Source organism: Sapajus apella, unplaced genomic scaffold (assembly GCF_009761245.1).
Source record: "Sapajus apella isolate SASKATOON/1434 unplaced genomic scaffold, GSC_monkey_1.0 scaffold15, whole genome shotgun sequence".
Classification (NCBI taxonomy): domain Eukaryota; kingdom Metazoa; phylum Chordata; class Mammalia; order Primates; family Cebidae; genus Sapajus; species Sapajus apella.
The window spans coordinates 17491640-17519630 of NW_022436955.1; the positions used below are offsets into that span (position 1 = coordinate 17491640).

At 50.2% G+C, this 27991-nt stretch overlaps 1 protein-coding gene across 4 annotated transcripts in view; it reads left to right on the forward strand.

Annotated features, from left to right (window-relative positions):
- The window catches only part of ST3GAL2 (ST3 beta-galactoside alpha-2,3-sialyltransferase 2), a 57712-nt gene that overhangs the window by 17855 nt on the left and 11866 nt on the right, over window positions 1–27991 (forward strand). For 2 of the 4 annotated variants that reach the window (XM_032283854.1, XM_032283851.1), the window contains exons 2-3: window positions 20035–21381; window positions 25737–25930. In XM_032283854.1, coding sequence (XP_032139745.1) covers window positions 21043–21381; window positions 25737–25930 — 533 coding nt within the window. In that variant the 5' untranslated portion in view covers window positions 20035–21042. Of the gene's footprint in view, window positions 1–13753; window positions 13808–16098; window positions 16221–20034; window positions 21382–25736; window positions 25931–27991 lie in introns of those variants that run through there. The other 2 variants (XM_032283852.1, XM_032283853.1) reach the window with 2 other exon arrangements.

The window sequence follows — 27991 nt, forward strand, 5'->3', positions numbered from 1 at the left end:
CTGGAGGAAAGAGTGTTCTAGGTTTGGGGGGAAAGAAAACCCCCACCACATGTTAATGAAGAAAGTAGGTAAGATCCTGGCCACAAAGTTCAGTTTCTAGCCTGTGGCATCAGCTCTGCATCCTGCTTAGCATCTGGGTGGGGCCCAGGAGCCAGACGTGGCTCCAGACTCCAGACTCCATGCTGCTGCTTGTTGGCATGCACAATATACCCATTTCATTCTCGGTGTTCACTTGCAGTCCCAGGAAATCAAAAGAGCCACTGCCTCACAGGGAAAAGTAGGGGCAGGATAGACTAAGAAGAGGGGCCAAGGCCAGGAGTAGTGGCTCACACCGGTAGTTCTAGCACTTTTGGCACTTTTGGAGGTGGAGGTGGGCAGATCACCAGAGTTCAGGAGTTCGAGACCAGCCTGGCCAACATGGCAAAACCCTGTTTCTACTAAAAATACAAAAATTAGCTGGACGTGGTGACGGGCGCCTGTAATCTCAGCTACTCAGGAGGCTGGGACAGGAGAATCGCTTGAACCTGGGGGATGGGGTTGAGTGAGCCGAGATCGTGCCACTTCACTCCAGCCTGGGTGAAAGAGTAAAACTCCATCTCAAAAAAAAAAAAAAAAAATGAAGGGGGGTCAAGTTGTCAGTTGTGCTGTCCCCACCCGATTGATAACATAGGAGCCCTTTGGAGAGATGTGACTGGTACAAAGTAGGCCTCCTTGCCTGCAGCCTGGACTGTTGCCGTCACCATATTGCCTGGCCCCAGCAGCTCTGGCACACATCCCACCTTCATAGCTTGGCTGGGCCGGAGGACTGAAAGGTTACAGGCAGAGGTCATACTGGCCCTGTGGAGGAGGTGAGGCGCATGACTGTGGCTGATGATAAGAGCCTTGTTTTCACCTGTACTTTCAAGTGTGATGCCACTGCTAGCAAGGCAAGTGAACTGTTCTGACCTCTGGTCACCAAGCTAGGATAGGGAAGCCTCTGAGACCCGAGGCTGCTGCACCCTCAGGGCCTCATGTCGCAGATGCTCCCAGCATTCTCAGGGGCTTCGCTTGTCCTGTGAGTTGGAGCTTTGGGCCGAGCCTGTTTCAGAATGCCAGCCAGATCACTGTACTCTCTGGTTTCCCAAGGACCTCTGTGCCTATGCAGTGACTCCACAGACCCTGTTTTGCGGCTTTCCTTTTCACTGAAGCAGTCACTTCCCCCCTGCCTGGGCCTGTCTTGCAGGTTCGCAGTGCTGGTTGTTGGATTGCGACCTCTCTCCTGGTATTCTCTCCCGTATTCTCATATCTCTCAGAGGATCTGGGGATAAATGCTGGGTTTTTAAGTCCAGTCCTTCAACTCTGGGAAGAAAGGACTGTGGCCTGGAGGTTCCAGAGTCTGTCTCCTCTTTCTCTTGGTATGCATGGGCAGGACTTGGAGGCGCCCTAGCTTAGCCCCTCGGCATCAGCCCCTGCTGGGGTCTAGCAGGTCTGACCTTTTCCAGGGTGGCCAACCTGCCGGAGCTTACAATGGAGGGAGGGTAGGACCCAGACCAGAGCTCCTTGCCATGGTCCAGCCTTGGGAAGGGGCAGGCAAGGGCAGTGGCAGACAGCAGAAGCACCAGTCCCATTGCTTTCTCCTAGGCGAGAGGCAGAGTGGCCGGAGTCAGGAGTCCTTGATGTTGACATCCAAGAGTTGGGAGAGGGGGAGGGAATGCCCTGCCCTCCCTGCCACTTCACGTGACTTGCCCTGGCTCAGCTTTTTAGGAGAGAGTTTGTGTCCCCTCCCTGGAATCTCCTCCTCCTGCTGTGTACCCTTGCTGGAGGTTGTTCCAGGAAGCCTGTGGTGTGGGGGGCTCTGTTGCTACAAGCTGATTTCCTGCCAGAGGGTTAAAGATTATCTGGAGAAACTGCTCACTTTGCTTCCCTTTCTCCCCTCTTCTGGAGAGGACAGTGGAGTGCACAGAGGCTCTTTTCTAACCTCCTCACACCCAACCTGGACCTCCACAACCAGGCTAGTCTGTGTATCTGGGGAAGCCAGGGCTTGGGGAGGAGTGGATTGATCCGTGTTCTGTGAAGATTGAGGAGGGCCCACTTTGAAGTGGGTGAGTTTGGCAGGGAGCATGGCCCTGCTTGCCAAGGGGTACTACCGGTGGAGGACTGCACCCGCCTCTTCCTCCTTGAAGCCGTAGCTCTGCCCTCAGCAGCAGTGCCCCACTGGTGCTGAAGCGTTCCTGTCACCAGCTCTGCCTCCTTACAGAGGTCCCTACAGTTGGGACCCCGAGCTGCCAGTCTCTGAGCTCAGCTGCCCCTGCTACCTTTGGAAGGCTGGCTGTCAAAACCAAGGAGCCCTGGCTTTGTACTAGGCTGGAGGGCTTGCAGGAAGTCCTCAAAACAGAGGAGCCCCATTTCTATGCTCCTCGACAGAGCAGGAAGCTGACGTGATTGTTTTCAGAGGGAGCCACCAGGCCTTTGGAAGAAGGGCTTGGCTAAGGGGTCAGTGACACAGCCCCTGACCATGAGGGAGGTGGCTAGGGATCTTCCCAGTCTGGCTGCCACTGCCTGGTGTCGATCAATAACTGTTTGCAGAACGCACGCATCCTCTGCATTTCTCTTGTGATTCAAAGCATTCTCCAGACATGCAGACGAGCGCAGAAGGGAAAAAAGGACCCTGACAGCTCCTCAGTGGCTCCTTATTATACATCTGTGGTGTGACCAAGATCAGAATCATAAGCAGTGATGAGCAGCCAAGCTGCCCAGCTTTCTGAATCCTGTCTTTAAAGGAAATCAGATCAGACTGTCAGCACTTTAGTCCCTTCACCCTGGGAGGTAGTGTGGTCCACTTTAATGGCCCCTTGGAGGCAGTCAAAGGGCAGGGTTGGGAGATAAACTTCTAACAACCCCCCCACGCCACCCCGCACTCTCCAGACCCTCCCTGGCTTCCCCTGAACCATCGTTTATTCATCCCACTTCCCACTTCCTCCAGAAGTCTCCCAGGAGACTTGGGTTTCTCCCTGTCTCCTACCTTCAGGGTCTTCCACCCATCATCTTCTGCCTCTGTTAATGTCTAAGGCTTTTGGCCCTGCAGAGAAACCCCTTGTTATAATAGCTTTGTATTCCAGACTCTTGCTCCTGGCTTGTGGCTCTCTGGCCTCAAGCCTCAGGGAGCCATTTAGAGCCAGCTCAGGTCAGGTCTCTACTCTGCATGGTGTGCTAAAGTGGGGGCTAGGGAAGGGGTCATGGCCGTGTCCCACAGAATGGACACGCACTCTCCCCTGCTGGGTCTAGGGGTAAGGATCAACTAAGAAAGAGCTGGCCTTGAAACCACAACCTTCCTGGAGGCTAGTGCCTGCTGGGATTAGGGCTGTGGGGAGGAGGGTGCCTGTGCTTAGCCAGACATGGGAAGGGCGGGGAGGGGAGTGCTGGGGTGCTATGGAGCCAGAGTCAGGGCTGTGCGGGAGGGATTTGTTCCTTGTGATGCCTATCCAGGGTCATGAACTCCGCAGAGCTGTGGCCTTCAATTTGCCCAACCCAGGACCATAGCCACAGAGTCAGTGCTTTATGTGCCTTTATATAATCCTCACAGAACCCCTTTGAGATGGGTGCTATTTCCATTGCACAGATCAGGACCACGAGACAAGTTACATGGCCACTAGCTGACAAGTGGCAAACCCACAATGTGAATGTAAGTTTCTCTAGGTACTTTGTTTATCTGGAGATGCTTTGAGCTGAGGTGAACAGATGAGTGATCTGGAAAGCCCCAGCTGGGAGGACTGAGCCTGCGATCTTAGGGGAGTGAGCCGCAGGAGTTCCAGGTCAGCAGCAGTGTGTGTTCCCGGGCCCTTAAGAACAGCAGGCCCCCACTGTCCCTGTCACGGTCTAGGCAGCTGCTTCAGCTTTACACGCACACCCGTTTCCCATAGCCTCAGATTTTTTCAATCTGGTTTGTACCTGAGGCCTCATGTTTCTGGGTGGTCCAAGAGAAGTTAGAGAAAGCTCTCACTTCTAGAATGTCAGAGATGGAAAAGTGGGGGCAGAATATAATTATCACTTTCATATGCATACTTATATAATTCATAAAAATGGTTTCAAAGCATTTTTTTATAACCATCATTTCTTCTGATTTTTATAGCCCTGGGCTTATGCAGAGAGATGATCCTCAGTTGGGCAAACATTTATTGATGTCTCCTTGCAGGACAGTGCTAGGCCTTATAGTGGTACAGAGATGAGGAATTAAATAGCATAGTCTCTGTACCCTCAGAGTTGTTGGGTTTCTAAGTGAGAGGCACATACATGTCTTTTTAGTTTCAGTGTAGAATCTTAATAAATGTGGGTCAGATTTGGCCTGGGATCCAAATTAGTTTGTAAGCCCTAGAGAGCAGGGTCTGATAAGAGATGAGTCTGGGGAGGAGAGCCTTGGGGATCTCTGAATGCTGTTTATGTTAAGGATCTTGACCTTGGCCGCATGAATAAAGGCAACCCATCTCATGCTTTTGAAATACATTAGCAGCTGAAAGAAATAGGTAAGACTGGGAGTCAGAGTGGTGGTCAGCAGTAACCAATACTGAGGTCATCTGGGAGGAAGACAGGAGGTAGGATTGCTTTCTTTTGATTGTTAAAGAATCTTGGAAGCTGGGCAGTGTGGCTCATGCCTGTAATCCCAGCACTTTGGGAGGCTGTGGTGGGTGAATCACTTGAGGTCAGGAATTTGAGACTAGCCTAGCCAACGTGGTGAAATCCCATCTCTACTAAAAATACAAAAATTAGCTGGGTGTGGTGGCACAAATGTGTAGTCCCAGCTCTCAGGAGGCTAAGGCAGGAGAATCATTTGAACCTGGGAGACGGAGGTTGCAATGCGTCAAGATCACGCCATTGCCCTCCAGCCTCGACACAGTGAGAGTCCATCTCAAAAAAAAAAAAAACAAGAGAATAGCCGGGCATGGTGGCTCACACCTGTAATCCAAGCACTTTGGAGGCCAAGGCTGGCGGATCACCTGAGGTCAGGAGTTCAAGACCAGCCTGACTAACACGGTGAAACCCCATCTTTAAAAAAAAAAAAAAAAGAATCTTGGCGCATTGGAGCCTTGGAGCCTGGGCAATAAAGCGAGACCTCATCTCTACAAAAATAAAATAATTAGCCAGGTGTGGTAACATGTGCCTGTAGTCCCAGCTACTTGGGAGGCTGCAGCAGGAGGATCACTTGAGCCCGAGAGTTTGAGGTTGCAGTGAGCCGTGGTGACATCACTGCGCTCCAGCCTGGGAGACAGAGTGAGACCCTGTCTCTAATTAAAAGAAACAAAATAGCCTTTATTCTTGGCCAGGCACGGTGGCTCACGCATATAATACCAACACTTTGGGAGTCCTAGGTGGGTGGGAGGACAGGAGTTTGAAACCAAAGCCTGGCCAAAAATGCGAAGCTCCATCTCTACTAAAAATACAACAATTATCCAGCCATGGTGGCGGGTGCCTGTAGTCCCAGCTACTCGGGAGGCTGAGTCAGGAGAATTGCTTGAATCCAGGAGGTGAAGGTCACAGGGAGTCGAGATCACACCACTGCACTACAGCCTGGGTGACAGAGTAAGACTCCATCTCAAAAACAAACAAACAAAGTATTGCCTGGAAATTAAAAGTAACTTGCTTGGCTTATTGGTTAATAGTCTAGACTAGAATTTGGCTCCTGAATCAATTGTTCTGATTTTCAGTGGAACTTCAGGCTGGGCCTGTGCAGGCAGACTGAGGACTTGAAGAGAGCTAGATGGGCCTTCCATCAGCGGTGTTTGTATAGCCAGTGTGCAGTTTTCACTAGTCAGGTGCAAGACTGAAATGGTCAAGTGGTGTGGAAGAGGCTTAAGGCCCATGTTACTTGGTCAATGCGGGCCTGCCCAGACTACATTTGAAAGATCCCATTTGCATGTCTGCACGCCCTGTGCCTATCCTTCTGTGGACTGGAATGATGGTAGCATTGGGTATGGGAGAGCAGTTTCAATTGGGCCTTTTGATCAGTTTACCCCAGGGTATCTCAGTCTGCTTCCCTCATGGTGTTGGCTAGAGTTCTATGAATCATTTTAGAGATGGTTTGATACCTATTCCCAAGAGATTAGTATTGGCAGGGATCCCCAGTCCCCTGGTATGAATAGTTAAATCCAATTCATCCAGTCAAGATGGCACTGTAAATTTATACTGTAAACACATAGCAGTAATACATAAAAAGATAAAACTCTAAAAACATATTCATGCATACCCCCACTTTTCTACCCCCCTACCGCACTCAAAATGATAAACATCCCTGTGGATGAAAACTAGCAACACAAAGAAGACAGCAGGGCTGAAGCTGCAGGCCTGCTGGTCTCTGAGTCTGGAAGCAGAAATTTGGGCTAACAGAGCTATAAAGTGCTCCACTTGGAGCATGGAATTAGAGCTAGGAAATTGCTTGAATCCATAGACTGGTAAGGAGCCTGAGAAAAGTTGCTACCGACCATTTCCTGGGGCTTTAGCTTTTTATTTTTTATAGAGACAGAGTCTCTCTCTGTTGCCCAGGCTGGAGTGCAGTAGCATGATCTGAGTAGCTGGGACTACAGGAACATGCCACCAGCCTTGCCCTCCCTGGTTCAAACAATCCTGCCACCTCAGCCTTCTGAGCAGCTAGGGATATAGGCACTCACCACCATGCCCAGCTAACTTTTTCCTTTTTTTGAGATAGAGTTTCACTCTTGTTTCACTCAGTGGCAGTAGGCCAATGGTAGGCATTCCAGGCTGGAAAGCAGTGGCTTGATCTCAGCTCACTGCAGCATAGGGTGTGGAAAACCCCGTCTCTACTAAAAATACAAAAATTAGCCAGGCATGGTGGTGCATGCCTATAATCCCAGCTACTCAGGAGGGTGAGGCAAGAGAATCACTTGAACCTGGGAGGTGGCAGTTGCAGTGAGCCGAGATTGCGCCACTGCACTCCAGCCTAGGGACAGAACAAGACTCCATCTCAAAAAAAAAAAAAAAAAAAAAAAAAAAAAAGAATGGTTGTAGATGTCCTTCAGTAAGAAGAAAAGTAAACCCCTGAAGAAAGAGCAGGTTGTTAGTGCCAACAGTGAGCACAGCAGTGGACGTGTTATGTTTATAAATTGAATTAACTATTAACAGGATATTAGGATGCAAGTAACAGAATGACCCACAATTACTTAAACTGGAAAACAGTGGATTAGCTTATAGCAAGAATTGTGGAGGTCAGTAGTTCCAGGGTTGGAGCAGTAGTCACATAACAACACGAAGGACCCTGGATCTTTCTACTCTGCCATCCCAGGGTGCAAGATGTTTCTCATGATCATGAGATGGCTGCCACAGCTCCATACTTTATACCATCACCCTGTAACATCCCAGGCAGGAAGACAAGGAGATCTTAGGAGAAAGGAAGCTTTCTCTTCATGTGCTGCTTTTTTTTTTTTTTTTTTTTTTTTAGATGTAGTCTTCATCTGTCACCCAGGCTAGAGTACAGTGGTGTGATCTCCACTTACTGCAACCTCCACCTCCGAAGTTCAAGTGATTCTTGTGCCTTAGCCTCCTGAGTAGCTGGGATTACAAGCACCTGCCACCACTCCCGCTAATTTATGTATTTTTAGTAGAGATGGTGTTTTACCATGTTGCCCAGGCAGGTCTTGAGCTCCTGACCTCAGGTAATTTGCCTGCCTCAGCCTCCAAAAGTGCAGGGGTTACAGGCGTGAGCCACTGCGCCTGGCCCCTTATTTGGAAAGGAGAATCTTTCCAACATGGCCTTAGCAGGTACTCCCTTGGGTGTCATTGGCCCGAGCTGGTCCATCCTCAAACCAATTCCTGGTGAAAAAGGGACAGGCTTGCAGTGGTTGGCTCTGGTTGGCTTTGGCCACTCCTGCATCATTTGCCAGGATGGGATTCTTAGCTGCCCTAACAAATCAGGATTCTGTTGACAAGCAAAAAAGAGAGTGGCCACTGGTAGGCAGCCAGCAGTATCTGCCACAGACGGCAAAACACAGAAACAACAACCAAAAAAAAAAAAAAAAACACCAGGATCTAAATGGGCTTTTAATTTTTTTTTTTAAAGGGAAAACTAGAATTGTTGACCATATTACCAAGGAAGAATAAAAATAAAGTAGATAATTTTAAACCACACCAAATTTCTGTCTTGTTAAGAGAATGGCATTGCTGTCTGGGTGCAGTGGCTCATGCCTGTAATCCCTGTACTATGGGAGGCCAAGGCAGGAGATCACCTGAGGTTGGGAGTTCGAGACTAGCCTGACCAACATGGAAACACCCCATCTCTACTAAAAATACAAAATTAGCCAGGCGTAGTGGTGCATGCCTGTAATCCCAGCTACTCGGGAGGCCGAGACAGGAAAATCGCTTGTACCTGGAAAGTGGAGGTTGCGGTGAGCAGAGATCACGCCATTGCACTGCAGCCCTGGCAACAAGAGCGAAACTTCATCTCAAAAAAAGAAGAGAATGGCATTACTGAAAAACAAGACTTCGTCAAAATGTACATATGCTAACAATATAAGATTAATCACTATAAGAAGAATATAATTTCCAAACCAGGAGCGGGGGACATGTGGTGAGGGAGGCTGGAGTCAGGAAGAGAAAAAAGAGTAGACAAAACACTAAGATAGTAACATAAGTCCAAAGTGAAATGGATTAAACTCAGTCTGTTTGAAAATAGCAACAACATCAGAGTATCAGATGAAATAAAAAGCAAAGAAGTCTGAGGGCTGAGCAAGGTGGCTCATGCCTGTAGCCCCAGCTCTTCGGGAAGCCAAGTTGAGACGATCACTTGAGAACAGGCGTTTGAGACCAGCCTGAGAAAAATAGCAAGACATCATATCTACAACAAAAAAGCAACAAAAGAAGTAGTCTGGACTGGGCACAGTGGTGCACCCCTGTAGTCCCAGCTACTTGGGAGTCTGAGACAAGAGTCACAGTGCAAGTCCAGCCTGGGCAACATAGCAAGACCCTGTCTTTACAAAAAAAAATTAGCCAGATCTGGTGGCATGTGCCTATGGTCCTAGCTACTCGGAGGCCCGAGGTAGGAGGATCATTTGAGCGCAGGAGATCAAGGCTGCAGTCAGATGTGATCGTGCCACAGCATTCCAGTCTGGGCAGCAGAGCGAGCAAGATCCTGTCTCAAAAAAGCAGGGAATAAAGCTGTCTAGAGTGTGGAGAGACCTCGTCTTCCCCACACAGGTAGTTTAAACTTTTTCATAAAATAGGATAAGGTCTCAGTATATTGCCCAGGCTCCAACCCCTGGACTCAAGTGATCCTCTGGCCTCAGTCTCCCAAGGTGCTGGGATTGTAAGTGTGAGCCACCAGAGCCGGTCGAGAATTGTCTTTCTTTCTTTCTTTTTTTTTTTTTTTGAGACAGAGTTTTGCTCTTGTTAGCCAGGCTGGAGTGCAGTGGCGCGATCACCACAACCTCCGCCTCCTAGGTTCAAGCAACTCTCCTACTTCAGCCTCCCGAGTAGCTGGGATTACAGGCATGTGCCACCATACCCCGCTAATTTTTTGTATTTTTAGTAGGGACAGGGTTTCACCATGTTGACTTGGATGGTCTTGATCTCTTGACCTTGTGATCCACCCGCCTCGGCCTCCCAAAGTGCTGTGATTATAGGCCACCGCGCCTGGCCTGAGAATTGTCTTTCTAGACGTTACTTCATACCTTAATATAGATAGGTACAAGAAGACACTGAATTTCCCCCTGCCTACCCTGCTTCAAAACATAGTGGGGCTCCCTCCTGAGGGACCAGGTGAAGGGCAGAGCAGCTGGTGGATCTGAAGAGACCCTTCATCCCAGCTCCTCTGCCACGCCCCCTCCCTGTGCCTTAGGGCCCAGCTTCCCCCTCTAAGGCTGTTCTTTATTTTTTTGCCTTTTCTTTATTATTATTATTTATTTTGTTTCTTTGAGCTATCTCCTACAGGAAGAGGCTGTTAGGGTGCAACCTCGATCCTCATGCAGTGAAGACTGACAGTTTGTTTCTCTAGGACTTCATTGAAAGCCAAAGTGACACTCTTGGTTTGAAGAAGTATGTTAGCTCTTGCCTTTTGGGTTTCTGGCTACGAACTCTGGGCAGCATTGGAGGTACCAGGCCTGAGATTTCAGCTGGACATAAGGCTGATGTTCTGCAGGAAGGCAGGGGCTGCCCGAGGGGTTGGTGCTGGGGAGTGGAAAGGCCTTGAGTCCCTAGGATAGTGCTGAGGGGTCCATGCCAGAGGCTGATGCCAGGGTGTTGCAATGTGGGTAACTTCAGTTAACCAAGCTTGGGTGGTGAAGCAGCCCATTCTCAGTCAGGTCAAGGACAGGCCTTGCTGCATTTGAGTTGTCAGGGAGGGAAGGGCTTTCGGTCTCTTCAAGATAACTGGCCATCCCCCAACCCCGCCAGCTTCTTCTTCCAGGTTCAGGTGCTGCCTCCCCCAGGAGACAGGGAGTGTTCTGGGTTACTAGGCTGGCAGGGATTTGGGGCACAGGGAATCTTTTGATGGTTGTATCCCAGAAGAGTGCTTTGGGAAGGCAGTGGGGTCTGCGGAAGGAGCTCTAGGCTTGAAGTCATCAGACCTGGCATGGTATTAAAGCATCTTCACTTCCGCCTGGCTGACCTTGTTCAGCTGGTCCTGGGACTCCTGCGCATACTGAATGAGAGGCTGTCTCTGAAAACACTCAGGTTCATAAAGCACCAGGCCATTGGAGCAGTAGGCTGTGGCTTGATGCCTTTAGAATGAACTTTGAGACATGTCCTCAGGCTGCGTGGAAGTGGGTGGAGAGAGGCGGCTTTGTCTGAGTGTTGGGCTAGGCTTCTGTCCCTCTCTCCTCCCTCCCAGAGGCAAGCAGCACCCATCCCCCCCAGCCTCAGGGCCTTATTTTGATGTTTCTTTTCTCTGCCTGCCAGAAAGGTTGTGTTCAGCTGTGCTGGTCTGAAGCCGTGCTATTCTGTGCTCCATTAGGTTAATGCGACGATGGCTGTCTCCTGGGATCTGACCGAGAATGGCTGTAAAGCTGCTACAGCCTCCAAAAAAGCCCCTGCTGTTCTCCTTTTGGGGCACTCTCCTCCTCAGTCCATTGCTTTTGGGTTTTTTTCCGTTTACCTGTGAGCTGGTGAATGTCTCCTTGGAGGTACCTTGTACTGGGAGGTGGAAGTAGCTCAAGGTTGCATCTCCTGATGGTGGAAGGCGAGGGCTTCAGGGCCCTTGCTGCCCTGACATGGACCATACAGGGGACATTTATTGATAAATGGTCTTCTCAAATTTGCTGTATTTGTGACCACGCCTCTTAGAAGACCATAGTGTTGGCTGGGCACAGTGGCTTACACTGGTAGTCCCAGGATTTTGGGAGGCCAAGGCAGGCGGATCACTTGGGGTCAGGAGTTCAAGATAAGCCTGACCAACATGGTGAAACCCCGTCTCTACTGAAAATACAAAAATTAGCTGGGTGTGATGGCGAGGCCCTGTAGTCCCAGCTACTTGGGAGACTGGGGCAGGAGAATTGCTTGAACCCAGGAGGTGGAGGTTGCAGTGGGGCGAGATCGCGCCACTGAACTCTAGCGTGGGCAACAGAGTGAGACTGTTAAAAAAAAAAATAGACCATAGTGTTGCTTTGCTACCTTCTAAATTTCCCTGGTCACTCCCTTTCTCTCTTAGAAGACTATTTCACATCTGGTCTCTCTGTAAATCTCCAACCCCAATAATAAAGGGACCCTCCTTACTGTCTGTGCCACTTGCTCTGCTTTGCCACCTGTCCCATAAGTAGCCCTTCCAGGACAACACTCAATCCCATCATCCCCTCTTGCTGCTCCCAGCTCTTGTTCCTCTGTTCACCTCTTTTTCCTGCATCATAAATTTCTCCTTCTCTAGTAAATCATTCCTATCAGTATACATACATTCTGGACCATCTCCCAGCCAAACCCCATTCCACATTCCACTCTCTTCCATCCCATTTTCTTTTCTTTTTTTTTCAAGACAGAGTCTGACTCTGTCACCCAGGCTGGAGCTCAATCTTGGCTCACTGCAACCTCCACCTCCCAGGTTCAAGCCATTCTCCTGCTTCAGCCCCCCAGGTAGCTGGGATTACAGGTGCATGCCACCACGCCCAACTAATTTTTGTGTTTTTGGTAGAGATGGGGTTTTGCCATGTTGGCCAGGATGGTCTCAAACCCCTGACCTCAGGTGATCCGCCTGCTTCGGCCTTCCAAAGTGCTGGAATTACAGGTGTGAGCCACTGTGCCCAGCACCCCCCCTTTCTTTTTGAAACAGAGTCTCACTCTGTCACCCAGGCTGGAGTACAATGGCATGATCTCGGCTCACTGCAACCTCCGTCTCGCGGTTCAAGCAATTCTCCTGCCACAGCCTCCCGAGTAGTTGGGACTACAGGCCCCCACCACCATCCCTGGCTAATTTTTGTTATTTTTAGTAGAGAAGTGGTTTCACCATGTTGGCCAGGCTGGTCTTGAACTCCTGACCACAGGTCATCTGCTCACCTTGGCCTGCCAGAGTGCTGGGATTACAGGCATGAGCCACCGCACCCAGCCCCATTCCCTCTTTTTGTTATAATGCCTTTATTAAGCTATAATTCACATACCATGCAGTTCATCTATTTGAAGCATACGAGTCAGTAGCTTTTAGTCTTTTCACCACAAACGATTTAGAACATGACCCTCAGAAGGAAACTCCAACCCACTGGCAGTCATTCCCCATTCTCCCCTGGCAACCAGTAGTCTACTGTCTGTCTCTATGGATTTGCCTATTCTGCACATTTTACGTAAATCATCTGGCATGGGACCTTTTGTGCCTGGCTCCTTTCACTTAACATGGGGTTTTCAGGTTCATCCATGCTGTAGCAAGTATCAGAACTTCATTTCTTTTTTATGTCTGAATAATACTCCCTTGTATGGATATACCACATTTTGTTTATTCATGTATTGGTTGATGGAACTTTGAGTTCCATCAGGAAGTGGTATCTGATTGTGGTTTTGATTTGCATTTCCCTGCTGACATTGGCACTTTCTTTTTTTTTTTTTTTTTTGAGACGGAGTTTCACTCATGTTACCCAGGCTGGAGTGCAATGGCGCGATCTCGGCTCACCACAACCTCTGCCTCCTGGGTTCAGGCAATTCTCCTGCCTCAACCTCCTGAGTAGCTGGGATTACAGGCACGCACCACCATGCCCAGCTAATTTTTTGTATTTTTAGTGGAGACGGGGTTTCACCATGTTGACCAGGATGGTCTCGATCCACCCGCCTCGGCCTCCCAAAGTGCTGGGATTACAGGCGTGAGCCACCGCGCCCGGCCAGACATTGGCACTTTTTTTTTTTTTTTTTTTTTTTTTTGAGACGGAGTTTCACTCATGCTACCCAGGCTGGAGTGCAATGGCACGATCTTGGCTCACCGCAACCTCCGCCTCCTGGGTTCAGGCAATTCTTCTGCCTCAGCCTCCTGAGTAGCTGGGATTACAGGCACGCGCCACCACGCCCAGCTAATGTTTTGTATTTTTAGTAGAGACGGGGTTTCACCATGTTGACCAGGATGGTCTCGATCTCTTGACCTTGTGATCCACCCGCCTCGGCCTCCCAAAGTGCTGGGATTACAGGCTTGAGCCACCGCGCCCGGCGACATTGGCACTTTTAAGAATAACGCCGATATAAATCGTTTGTGTACAAGGTCATTTATTTATTTATTTATTTTTGAGATGGATTTCTCACTCCTGCCAGGCTGGAGTGCGGTGGTACTATCTTGGCTCACTGCAGCCTCTGCCTCCTGGGTTCAAGTGATTCTCCTGCCTCGGCCTCCTGAGTAGCTGGGACTACAGACGCATGCCACCATGCCCAGGTAATTTTTGTTATTTTTAGTAGAGACGGGGTTTCATCATGTTGGCCAGGATGGTCTTGATCTCTTGACATCATGTTCTGCCCATCTTGGCCTCCCAAAGTGCTGGGATTACCGGGGTGAGCCATCGCGCCTGGCCATGGGTACAGGTTTTTATGTGGATCTAAGTTTTCGTTTCTCTTGGGTATATACCTAGAAGTAGAATCTCTGAGTCATATATTATGGTGATTGGACATTTAATCGTTTGAGGAATGGCCAGACTGTTTCCCAAAGTGACTGCATCATTTCACAGTCCCGCCAGCAAAGTCTGAGGGTTCTAATGTCTCTACATCCTCACTAACACTGGTTATTATCTGTCTTGATTATAGTCACCCTGATGGGCAGGAAATGGCATCTGATTGTGGTTTTGATTTGCATTTCTCTGTTGATGAATGACGTTGGGCATCTTTTCCTGTACTTGTTGGCCACTGCAGCCTCGAGATACCCCTGGATCAGTCATTATGAAGGTCACCATTGCCCTCCATCCAGTGGTCAATTCTCAGTCCTCACCTTACTTTTTCACAACACTTGGCACTGTTAATTCCTCATTCATTCTGGAACCTTTCTTCTCTTGGCTTCCCAGATACAGGGCTGTTTCTCCCCCTGCTTCGTTTCTGGTTTCTTTCCAGGCCCCTGTTTTGGACAGCAGAGTGCCCCAGGCTCTGTCCTGAGGCATCTAGTCTTGTCTGTGGCAGGCCCTCCCTAGATTTGTTCTGGTCCTGTACTTTTAAGAACTAACTGTACTCTGATGACTCTCAAATACATCCCTCTAATTGTGACCTCACCCATGAGCTTCAGACAGGTGTGTCCAACTGCCTCTTTCCATTTGCATGTGGATGTCTAAAAGACTTGAGTCGGAGTCTCATTCTGTCACCCATGCTGGAGTGCCCTGGCATGATCACAACTCACTGCAACCTTGAACTCGTGGGCTAAAGTGATCCTTCCGTCTCAGCCCCCTGAGTAGCTAGTTCTACCGGCACATGCCACCATGCCCAGCTCATGTTTTTACATTTTTGTAGAGATGAGGTCTTACTGTATTGTCCAGGCTGGTCTCAAACTCCTGACCTCAAGTGATCCTCTCTCCTTGGCCTCCCAAAATGTTGGGATTACAGGCATGAGCCACCACACCCGGCCTAAAAGATATGTTTTTTGGTTTTTTTTTTAGTGACGAGATCTCCCTATGTTGCCCAGGCTGGAGTGCAGTGGCTATTCATAGGCACAATTCCACTACTGATCAGCACGGGAGTTTTGACCTGCTCCGTTTCTGACCTGGGCGGGTTCACCCCTCCTTGGGCAATCTGGTGGACCCCCGATCCTGGGAGGTCACCATATTGATGCCGAACTTAGTGTGGACACCCGATCGGCATAGAGCACTACAGCCTGGAACTCCTGGGCTCAAGCGATCCTCCCACCTCAGCCTCCCGAGTAGCTGGGACTACAGGCACATGCCACCGCGCCCAGCACCCGGCCTAAAGATATATTAAGTTTAACCAGAACTTTTATTTTTTCCCACCCAAACCCATTGGTTTTTTTTCTGTATAATGAATGGCACCCCCATCCACCAGGTTGCTCAGGCTGCAGGCTCCGTGTTTCCCTGATTCCTCTCTTTCTCTTCCCACCCACTTCCCCTCCCCATGGGCCCCCACCTTGTACCCTCCAGCTACCTTACTAGTTAAACCTTTCAGAGTACATAACAGCCATTTCTCCACCACCTGGGCTATTACAGCAGTACCTTTCTGGTCTCCCAAATAAATAAATTTAATTTATGTATTTATTATATTTTACTTATTTGTGTAAGTAAAAATAAAACAAAACATGTTTTAACCTAAGAGAATTTTAGATTTTACTATGAAATGCATCACAGACTCAAAGTAGTATATATTCTATGTGTGGTCTTTAAAGAATAAATATTGTTCAGATGAGAATACCTTCTGGCAAAAAAATAAAGAAAATATATAAATTTAAAAAGAAAGAATAAACATTGTAAATTGCAGGACACATTAAAACAACAACAAAAAAATATAAAGAGTAAACATAAAAAATACTCCATGGCTGGGCATGGTGGCTCATGCCTGTAATCCCAGCATTTCCGGAGGCCAGGGTGGGTGGATCACTTGAGGACAGGAGTTCAAAACCAGCCTGGCCAACATAGTGAAATGCATCTCTACTAAAAATACAAAAAAATTAACCGGGCATGGTGGCATGCGCCTGTAATCCCAGCTACTCAGGAGGCTGAGACAGGAAAATCGCTTGAACCCGGGAGGTGGAGGAGACTGCAGTGAGCCAAGATCACACCATTGCACTCCAGTCTGAGCGACAGAGCAAGACTCCGTCCCAAAAGAAAAAAAACTTCTGTACCCACCACCTGGATTATGAGGTACCCAGTACTCCAGCTCTCCTTATTTCATCTACCTTTCTTCCCCTTCCAGAGGAATTCCCTGAATTTTGTGTTGTTTCCTTGATTTGCTCTATTATTGTCTTTTAGAGAGACATAGACAATGTCTTGCTTAGCTTTGCATATTTTTTAGCTTTTTGTGGATTCATGCTGTGATCATTTATCCATGACCACTCTTTCAACTCGACATAATAGTTTTTTGGCCATATTCATCTTTGTTCATGTCTAAAACTGGAGTTTATTCGTTTTACTGTATGGCACAAATGCACCACAATTTATCGATTCTATAGTGATGGACATTTGAATTGTTTGTAGTTTTCAGCTATTACACAGCGCTGTTATAACCATTCCTGTACAGGTCCTGGTGCACAGGTTCCTACGTACCTAGTAGTAAAAACAGTAGCGTTTACTAGACACCCAGCAGAATGCCTAAAATTAAAAAGATTGAAAATATCAAGGACATGAAACAAATGGAACTCTGGAACTCTCATATTTCACAGGTGGGAATGCATAATGCTCCAACCACTTTGAAAAGCTGATAATTTCTAGTAAATTAAACACACGCCTGCCTTGTGACCCAGCAGTTCCACTCCCAGGTATTTATTTCCAAGAGAAGTGGGAGTATGTGCCCACGAAAAGACTGGCACAAGAAGTTCATGCAGCTTTTTTCATAATACTCAAATGTGCGAACGTGGGAAAAGAACAAGCAACCGACACACAGCAGACAGAGGGGATCTCCAGGGCACACCCAAGTGCATCTGTCATGCTTGATTCTGTGACGCTCAAGGGCAGGCACATCTGACCTTTGGTGACGGAAGTCAGAAAAGTGACGGGGCCTTGCGTATGGACTGGCAGGGAGCAAAAAGAACTTTCTGGGGTGGTGGGAATGCTATTTATTTACTTAGAGACAGGATCTCACTCTGTCGCCCAGACTGGAGTGCAATGGTGTGATCACGGCTCAGTGCAGCCTTAACCTCTCCAGGCTCAGGTGATCTTCCTACCTCAGCTTCCAAAGTGATTGGGACTAGAGGCACACACCACCATGCCTGGCTAATTTTTTTTTTTTTTTTTTTTTTTTTGAGTCAGAGTCTTGCTGTCTTGCCCAGACAGGAGTGCAGTGGTGCAATCTCAGCTCACTGCAACCTCCGCCTCCAGGGTTCTCCTACCTCGGCCTCCTGAGCAACAGGGAGTATAGGTGTATGCCACCACACCTGGCTCAGTTTTGTATTTTTAGTAGAGATGGGGTTTCATCGTGTTGGCTAGGCTGGTCTCAAACTCCTGACCTCAAGTGATTTGCCCGCCTCAGTCTCCCAAAGTACTAGGATTACAGGTGTGAGCCACTGTGCCCAGCCCCCTCTGAGTTTGTTTGTTTGTTTTGAGACAGAGTTTTGCTCTTGTTGCCCAGGCTGAGTGCAATGACATGATCTCAGCTCACTGCAACCTCCGCCTCCCAGGTTCAAGTAATGCTTCTGCCTTAGGCTCCCGAGTAGCTGGGATTACAGGTGTCCACCACCACACCCAGCTGATTTTTTGTATTTTTAGTAAAGATGGAGTTTCACCATGTTGGTCAGGCTGACCTCAAACTTCTGACCTCAGGTGATCCTCCCACTTTGGCCTCCCAAAGTGCTGGGATTACAGGCATGAGCTATGGCACCTCACCTTCTCTGAGCTTTTTATATGGAGGTGTGCATGGAGTTGTGAATGATCTGAGTAGTTATGAAGGGGAGCAGCTGAGGGGCACAGGTGGAAATGAACTGTGAGAGGGTCAGCACCAGGTGACTTCTGGGATTTTTAGTGCATGTCTGGAGACCTCTGATTTTTTTTTAGCTCCTCCTCATCACTCTATTTGCCCTCACTACAACAAGCTGAGCAGCTTAAGTTCACAGTAATACCTGGACCTGGGGTTCCCAAAGCAGGAGCCTTTGCCAGATGCTCTACTTCTCTGCTCTTTCCAGCCATGTTGTCAAAACCAGGGATTTTCCTCTCCTCACAGGCAGTGCAGTTACCTCAGATGCCTCCTGCATTGATCTAGAATCCCCAGGAGTTAATGACTTCCCTGATGGAGTTGCTTCCTTTGGCAGCCTCTTGTGCCAGCTCTGTGCAGCCCCTGGCTTCAGTGGCCACTGGGGGGCTGCCTAGCCAGGATGTCTTGCTCCCATCAGCTGCAAAATCACTACCTTCCAGGGCCACCTGCATGGTGACTGGCTCTCCTCAGGTCACGGGAAGCTGGGAGCAGGACCCTGGAAGAACTCAAGTTCTTTCCTTAGATGTTGGGCATGCATTGGCAAAGAGAGAATGGGAAGAGACAAGGACCTGGCTTCCCATCTACAGACAGACAGTTCAGCCAAGGCCATGCCTAGAGTGGGATCAGCTAAATGGGTACAGCAGAACATTCGAAGAAGCACATTTGAACCAGTGCTGCTGGGGTCTCCATGGATTAAAGCCAGGAGCGCTAGTGAGGCCCGTGGGTGGGGCTTCACTCTTGATCCTGAGAAGCCAACTCCATGTCTCCTTTCCTCTCACCTCTGAGCCCTGGGTGGTTCGTGGAGGCTACAGCCTTCTTTCTGTACCCCGGCCCATCCCAAAGCCACCTCCATTCACAAGGTCATGACCTTAGATAAGTTCCTCTACTTTTGTGAACATCATTTTCCCACCCAGAATAATGTCCTTTTTGTAATATGCTTGTTCCATTCCCTGCTGGCTTCATGGCCACAAATGGAGGGGCAGCTGGTTTCTTGAGCACAGAGCCTGAGAGACCTTGTCTGCAGCTGCTGGAAGCAGCCAGGAGATCCCAAAAGGGGGCTAGAGACTTCAACAAGGACAGGGAGGAGGGCTGCTCTGTGAGGCCCAGGGGCTAAGTCAGCAGTGTGGCTAGGCGGATTTGGAGGGGGGCTGGGGAGAGGTGCGGCAGCCGGGTTTGCAGGATTCCCATGGCACGGAGCCAGCGCTCAGGGGCTCCCTTCTCAGCGTTCCTCTGACCCACTCTGGCTCCCTTGCACCTGGCATGGATCCGAGCTCCTTTCCTTATGGCTGAGACCCCAACTGCCTTACAAGTGGCCTCTTCTCCCTGTTCTTGCCTGCTTGGGCAGCATGGGGCCTCAGGCTATCAGCGCTACTAGGGACCCTGGCATTCACTTTGTTAGAATGTACAGATGGAGGTAGGCAACTGCCCAGAGGGCTGTTGGGGGCAGGATCAAGCCCAGCAACCGCACCTCCTGACACAGGCAGGTTCTCCCCAGCACCAGAGCTGGCAGGACTGTTCATGGTTCACTGAGTGGACCCAGCAGTGCCTCATTGATAATCCACAGCCGAGAGAAGTGGGGCAGTCACAGAGACTGGCCAGCCCTCCCTTCTTACTGGGAGAGGCCTCTGCAGGCACTGACAGGCTCCAGAGAGCGCTGTTGGGGGCAGTCAGTGTCCATACTCCCCTGGGATCTTCTCTGGGCCGTTTTCCTGACGTTTCACCTGAAATTAACTGCACATAGCTGGACTAGGAACTTTCTAAACCTGATCCATCCAGGATGTGGTTTAGGGAAAATCACTATTCCTTGTTTACCTTCTGGCTAAGAAGTGAAAACTATGGGCTAATCTAGTCCTCCAGGCCCTGGAGTCCCAGAGAGTGATGCTGTCTGTGCAGTTAGAGAGCAGAGCCCCCTTGGTCATGTCCACCATCTGATTAAGTGGGCGTCTCCTCTCCTGCTAGCTTTGTCCCCTCTGGGACTTGGGGTCAAGCTGGAACAGAGCCCGGTGCCCCTGCTATTCATCCGCACATTATTTCCACTCTCTGCCATTCTAGGGTCGTGTTTCGGCAGCCTGGCACCTGACAAGTGAAGGGGAACCTGCCAGGGGATTACTACGAGCTAACAGCAGGACAGGCTGGCCCTGGGGGAGTGGGGATGGGCAGCATTGCTGCCGAACCTGGGCCAGAGGTACCAGGAAGGAGGCCTGGGCCCTGGCAGGGAGCTCGGCACACACTCGCCTGACCCAGAAGATATTGGACACAGTGCCCTGCTGAACAGCAGCCGTTCCCAGCGCCAGAGGACTCCACAGCCACAGTAGGAGCTTTGCAACCCTTACGCAACTGTAGCTTGGGCTGTGGCCACCAGAAGGGACCAGCACCTCAGATGGACAGGACCTATGACGAGAAGGATCTCAGTCTATAGTGGAGTTTTCTGACGCTCACAGCACTTCTTGTTTTTCTCCTCTCAGGGTTGGGGTCTAGCTCCCCTGCTCTGGCAGAGGTGTTGGGCCAAGAGGATCAGCCAAGGTGGGACAACGCTTGCATGGAACCCAGGTCCCCTGAAGCCCATGTGCTCTCTGTTGAGATTGGAGTTCTAGGGCTTCCTTGCTGCCAGGGACAAGGGGCCGCCTCAGTGTCTGCTCATGAGCCACAAAGACCCCGACTGCTCCAGACTGGATTATTTCAAGCCACCAAAGAGGGGGACCCCTAGAGCTGGCAGCCAGCAATCCCAAGGGACTAAAGGGCTGCGATGGACTGACCTCCCCCTCGCCAGAGTGGCAGGAGAGGCAGAGCCTCTGTGGCCCAGCTAGTGCCAGAGAGACCCGATGAAGCTCTAAGCAGGGGCCGCCTGACTCAGGGACAGGACAGCGACTCCTGCCAACGTGCGTTCTCCCCACATTCAGGGAGGGCGTGGCAAGGGACCCCTGCCACCGTCCCCTGCTGCAGCAGCTGCCCCTATGCCCTTTGCATGTGGTGCCGCAACAGTCAGGCTACGCCGTGGCTGGCCCCTCAGTGGGCTGGGAAAGGAGTGGCCACGGTGACCGCTGCGTGTCTGCCAGCACCATGAAGTGCTCCCTGCGGGTGTGGTTCCTCTCTGTGGCCTTCCTGCTCGTGTTCATCATGTCCCTGCTCTTCACCTACTCACACCACAGCATGGCCACGCTGCCCTACCTGGACTCGGGGGCCCTGGGCGGGACGCACCGGGTGAAGCTGGTGCCTGGCTATGCTGGCCTGCAGCGCCTCAGCAAGGAGGGTCTCTTGGGCAAGAGCTGTGCCTGTCGCCACTGCATGGGTGACGCTGGTGCCTCCGACTGGTTTGACAGCCACTTCGACGGCAACATTTCCCCCGTCTGGACCCGAGAGAACATGGATCTTCCACCGGATGTCCACAGGTGGTGGATGGTAAGAGTCACTGCCCATCTCTGGGGGTCTGTCCCCCACTTTTAGAGCCACTCAGGGTCCCGTCTTGGATTTCTGGCCCCCATAGCCTTGACAAAGTGTAATGCCCATTTGACCAGAGCCATTTATAGGATCACAGATTACTGAAGGGCAAAGAGAGTGCTGACCTGATGAAAGGAGCTAGTATTTTCCAGTGCCTGTAAGGAAATGAGCATAGGCCAGAAGTGCCTACTGGACCAGGCAGGCAGCATGGACTCAGGGAGCAAGTGGGAGCAGGGAGCACGGCCATGGGGGGCCTGCCCCGGAAGAAGAAGGCAGCCACCCCTCGGCCCCAGCAGTTGTTACTGCACAAAGTTGGATCTGGGTTTTCTTTTAAGAAAACCCAGGAATCCTGATTTTTAAAACTAAATATTCTAATTTATAAACATTGGCTCAAAATAATTGTTTGTTTTTTTGAGACGGATCCTCATTCTCTCACCCAGGCTGGAGTGCAGTGGGGCAATGATCACTCACTTCAACCTCCACCTCCTGGGTTCAAGTGATTCTCCTGCCTCAGCCTCCTGAGTAGCTGGGATTACAGGCATGCGCTACCATGCCCAGCTAATTTTTTTGCATTTTTAGTAGAGACAGGGTTTCACCATGTTGGCCAGGCTGGTCTCAAATTCCTGACCTCAGATGATCCGCCCGCGTCACCCTCCCAAAATGCTGGGATTACAGGTGTGAGCCACCATGCCCAGCCAAAATAATTGTAAATACCATGAGAGCAGAGTCCCTTGCTTGGTTCTTTACAACTGCTGGAAGACTTTTTACTGAGCTAAGATAAGAAAGCCTTGTAGGGAAGACTTGATCTATTTTATGAAATAAAGTGTTGCCTGATTATAGAGTTAAAAAAAAAAGCAAGCAAAAGAGACCCTCAGGGGATAAAGGAGGTAAAGGGGCAGGGCTGCAGGGGTCCTCCCTGTCCTTCCAGTCATCACTTTTCCACTACTTTTAATTCCTTCTACCTCAGGCCAAGCCTCTGGAGTGTCACTCCACAGGGTCTGCAGGCCATCTGGTTGCTGCACGTGTCAAGATGGAGCTGTGTCAGCACTGAGCCCCCACAGGCTCCCAAGCTGTGAGGGATGAGCTCAGGGGATCAGGCTTATCAGAACAATGTCACAGAACCTGCCTTTTGGCCTAGACTGTCAGAGTGCCCGAGGACCAGGGTCTGCAGAGCTGGGGTCACCAGGAGCCCTGTGGGCTCTTACTATGACAGCATTTTTTGAGACAAGTTCTCCCTGTCTCTGCAGTGGCATAATCTTGGCTCACTGCTTCCTTGACGCCCCAGGCTCAAGCGATCCCACCTAAGATTCAGACTAGCTGGGACTACAGGTGCAGGCAACCACAGCTGGCTAATTTTTCTACAGGAATTCTTGCCTCAGAGCCAAGCTCCCTCTACAGATCAATCTTCCATCCCCTGAGCAGGCCCTGCTCAGCCACAAACCCATGGAGTTACGTCTCCATCCACAGAATGTTTTATTTTATTTTTATGTATGTGTTTTTTTTTTTTTTTTTTTTTTTTTTTTTTTTTTTTTTTTTTTTTTTTGAGATGGAGTCTCACTCTGTCACCAGGCTGGAGTGCAGGGCGTGATCTTGGCCCACTGCCAATCTCGGCCTCCTGGGTTCAAGTGATTCTCCTGCCTCAGCCTCCTGAGTAGCTGGGATTACAGGCGCCTACTACCACGCCCAGTTGATTTTTGTATTTTTAGTAGAGACAGGATTTCACCATGTTGGCCAGGCTGGTCTCAAACTCCTGACCTCAAGTGATCCACCTGCCTTGGCCTTCATAAGTGCTGGGATTACAAGCGTGAGCCACTGCACCCAGCCTATTTTTATGTTTTTTAGATACAGGGTCTTGCTCTATCATCCCTGCTGGTGTGGGGTAGTATAATAATAGTTCAGTGTAGCCTCTCAAAACACTAGGATTGTAGATATGAGCCACTATGACTGGCCCACAGAACATTTTCTTTCTTTTTTTTTTTTTTTTTTTTTTGAGGTGGTGTCATCTGTCATCTAGGCTGGAGTGCAGTGGCATGATCTTGGCTCACTGCAACCTCCACCTCCTAGGTTCAAGCGATTCTCCTGCTTCAGCCTCCTTTTTTTTTTCTGAGATGGAGGTTTGCTCTTTTGCTCAGACTGGAATACAAAGATCTTGGCTCACTGCCACCTCCATCTCTTGGTTCAAGTGATTCTCATGCCTCAGCCTCCTGAATAGCTGGGATTACAGGCATGTGCTACCATGCCTGGCTAGTTTTTGTGCTTTTAGTAGAGACTGGGTTTTGCTGTGTTGGCCAGGCTGGTTTTGAACTCGTGGCCTCAAGTGATCCACCCGCCCCAGCCTCCCAAAGTGCTGGGGTTACAGGCGTGAGCCACCTCGCCTGGCCACAGAACATTTTTTTTTTTTTGAGATGGAATCTCTTGTTGCCCAGGCTGTAGTGCAGTGGCTCGATCTTAGCTCACTGCAACCTCCACCTCCTGAGCTGAAGTGACTCTCCTGCTTAAGCCTCCCAAGCAGCTAGGATTACAGGTGCCCGCCACCACGCCTGGCTATTTATTGTATTTTTACTTTTTTTTTTTTAATTTTTAAAATTTTTTTTATAAAGACAGGGTTTCATCATGTTGGTCAGGCTGGTCTTGAACTCCCGACCTCAGATGATCCGCCTGCCTTGGCCTTCAAAGTGCTTGGATTACAGACGTGAACCACCACGCCTGGCCTTTTTGTATTTTCACTAGAGACAAAGTTTCACCATGTTGGCCAGGCTGGTCTCGAACTCCTGACCTCAGGTGATCCACCTGTCTCAGCCTCCCAAAGTGCTGGGATTACAGGCATGAGCCACAGCACATGGCCCTCACAGAGCATTTTAATTGACATTACCAATTTGTGGCCCATGGGCCAAGTGCAGCTCATTCATTGTTTTTAAAATATTTGCATTACTTATCAACATTTAGAAATCAGGATTTCAACCGGGCACAGTGGCTCATGCCTGTAATCCCAGCACTTTGGGAGGCCAAGATGGGCGGATCACTTGAGGTCAAGAGTTTGAGACCAGCCTGACCAACATGGAGAAAACCCGTATCTACTAAAAATACAAAATTAGCCATGCATGATGGCGTATGCCTGTAATCCCAGCTACTTGGGAGGCTGAGGCTGTAGAATTGCTTGAACCTGGGAGGCAGAGGTTGTGGTGAGCCAAGATCCCACCACTGCACTCCAGCCTGGGCAACAAGAGCGAAACTCTGTCTCAAAAATAAGTAAATAAATAAATAAAATCACACTTTGTGAAGCTGAGGCACGTGGATCATGAGGTCAGGAGTTTGAGACCAGCCTGGCCAACATAGTGAAACCCCATCTCTACTAAAAATGCAAAAAATTTGCTGGGCATGGTGGCAGGTGCCTTTAATCCTAGCTACTTGGGAGGTTGAGGCAGAATGGCTTGAACCTGGGAGGCGGAGTTTGCAGTGAGCTGAGATTGCGCCACTGCACTCCAGCCTGGGCAACAGTGTGAGACTCTGTCTCAAAAAAAAAAAAAATAAATCAGGATTTTATTTTTCTTATTTCATGAAATCCTCATTTTCAGTGTCTCTTGAAAAATGGGAAAATTTGGCCCTTCTGGGCTGATGATCCCACGTGGCAGCAGTTGGCTAAAGTTGCCCCTCTTTGCCGGGGCTCAGATCTGTTGGCTGTGGACCTCACCTGCCACATCACTCCTGTGCGGCACCTGCTGGCCTGTAAGTGTCTGGTTGGCGCTGCCTTGTTTCATGATCTTTGACCATCAGCTGGTTGGTACAGGTCTCACTGGTAGGAGGAGACACCAGTTTTATTCCACCCGTTCTGGCTCTGAAAGAATTTATCAGCTTCTCTGCCCTGCCCTGGAAACTCAGGGAGTTGGCTGGATTGTCCCCTGGAGGTAGCTTCTGTAACTGCAGTCCTCAGCCTGAGTGCCTGGAATGCCCCCTGTAGGCTGACTGGGAAGGAGCCTGTGAAGGAGGCTGTTCTCCTCTGTGGCCTAGGCCTGCAGGTCTCCAGAAAATGTGTGGAGGGCACCTTGTCCCCTGAGCCCCCTCCAGTGCCTCCCATGACTAGCAGGGCACCCAATCTCCGGACGCTGAGACTCACAACTAGGGACTTTGCTGTCATTGAGAGAGGGAGGGACTCTCACTGACCAGAGGAAAGAATCCCTGTTCCCTCGCAAAGCCCTGGATAAAGAGGCCTGTGCCCAGACACTGGAGAGTGAGGGCAGAGGAGGGGAGGCCAGAGCCCATCCCTACTCACATGCCTCACACCTTCCTCCTTTCCCGCCTTCCCCTCCCTTCCACAGATGCTGCAGCCTCAGTTCAAGTCACACAATACCAATGAGGTGCTGGAGAAGCTGTTCCAAATAGTGCCTGGCGAGAACCCCTACCGCTTCCGGGACCCCCACCAGTGCCGGCGATGTGCTGTGGTGGGGAACTCAGGCAACCTGCGGGGCTCTGGCTACGGGCAGGACATAGACGGGCACAACTTCATCATGAGGTGAGACCCTGCAGAGCCTGAGGGTGGGCCCACGACAGGCCTCTGGGAGGGTGACTGCCTCCTCTGCCTTGTCTGGCAGGGTGCACGCTGCCAGCTACCAGGGTGCTGTGGGGCCCTGCCTCCCAGAGCCTTCCATGGCAGGCTTGCAGCTCTTTCCTTTGCCCTTTTGGGGTGGGTAGGGAGGCAGAATCCCCAGTCTAAGCTTTGCTGGAGGCCTGCACTCTCTTTCCAAGGCTCTGAATTCCTTTGGAAAGAGCCGACATTAGATATCTGGCTGACGTTCGGTGAAAAATCCCACCAGAGGCCAAGCAGGGTGGCTCATGCTTGTAATTCCAGCACTTTGAGAGGCTGAGGTGGGAGGAGTGCTTAAACCCAGGAGTTTGAGGCTACAGTGAGCTATGATTGCACAAGTGCACTCCAGCCTGGGCAATAGACTGAGTCTCTGTCTCAAAAACAAAAATTCCCATCAGAAACCAGCCCTATCCTCCTCGTCCTCGCAGTAGCTGGCCAAGGAATGAGGGCCCCAAGTGCAGCTAGCATCCTGCTTCATAGCAGCAGGGATTCCCTCTGGCAGACACAAGGAAGGCAGATGTTCTGGGCACTGAAAGGAGCTGTTTGGTATTTTCTCTGGGGCTCATTCATTCCCAAGACCTCTATGCCCAGCCATGAGGAAGGGAGAAGGGTTGGGAGGAGCTTCAGTCCTGACCCAGACTCTGCAGTGAAGGCCTGGGTGTGTACAGGGAATAGAGGGCAGGCTCGTGACCTGAACATAGGCTGCTCGCTCTGCTCCAGAGCCTGTGTTTTCTGACGTCCCCCCTTGACTTGGCTGGGCAGAAGAAATGCCACAGTGGGGATCCTTCCACCCGACTCCTTGGTAGAGGAGGAGCCTGAAGAACAGGGCTCCTGCCAATGCCCAGTTTTTACGCATCTCTTAGGATGAGCATTGCAGAAAGACCAGGTTTCCCAGGAGGCGGAAGGGAGGGCTTTGTCTTAGAAACTGTTCCTGTCTCCATAGCAACACGAAGGCAGCACTATATCTCGGAGGCATTCAGCATTCCATGTTAGACCTTCCTCACGTTGGGAAATTGTGCATGTGGGAGGGTAAGCAGAATGGACCAGACCCTGTCCAGGACTCCGAGCAACCTAAGGGTGTCCGTATCCTCCAACTGCGGATACCCCAATGGGAGAGAGATGGGATGGGAGCTGGTCTTAGAGGAGCCACTCCCCTCCCCAGAGACCATGGCCAGGTTGGGGATTGAGGCATCTGTCACTTCAGTGCAGCCCTGGGAACTCGGAAAGCCCAGAACAGTGCTCTCAGGTGCCTGAAGCACCTGCATCAAGTTTGAGCTTTCACTTGGCAGGCACCTCAGTGATGGTCAGGAAGCTCCTAGGTGGAAGCCTGGATTCAGGCCCAAAAGGACTGGCTCTAAGTCGCCTTGCCAGTACTGTCAGAAAGAAATTTATAAGGCTGGGCACGGTGCCTTATACCTGTAATCCCAGCACTTTGGGAGGCCGAGGCAGGTGGATCATCTGAGGTCAGGAGTTTGAGACTGGACTGGCCAACATGGTGAAACCCTGTCTCTACAAAAAATACAAAAATTACCTGTGCATGGTGGTACGTGCTATTAATCCCAGCTACTTGGGAGGCTGAGGCAGGAGAATCACTTGAACCCAGGAGGTAGAGGTTATAGTGAGCTGAGATCATGCCATTGCACTTCAGCCTGGGCAACAAGAGAGAAATTCCATCTGTAAGAAAGAAGGAGAGAGAGAGAGAAAGAGGGGAGGGGGAGAGGGAGAGAGAGTGAAAGAGAGAGACAGAAGAAGGAGGAGGGGGAAGAGAGGGGGAAAGAGAGAGGGAGAGGGGAGGAGAAATTTATAGATGCTTCCTCACAGACCCCAGAATCACTTTCTGGAAGGGGTGACCCAGGTAGTAATTGGTTGTCTGCTGAGGAGAGGAGAGAAGCAATTTATAGATGCTTCCTCACAGGGCCAGGTGAGGAAGGGGGGTGTATAGAGTGGACCCCAGAATCACTTTCTGCAAGGGGTGACCCAGGTAGTAAT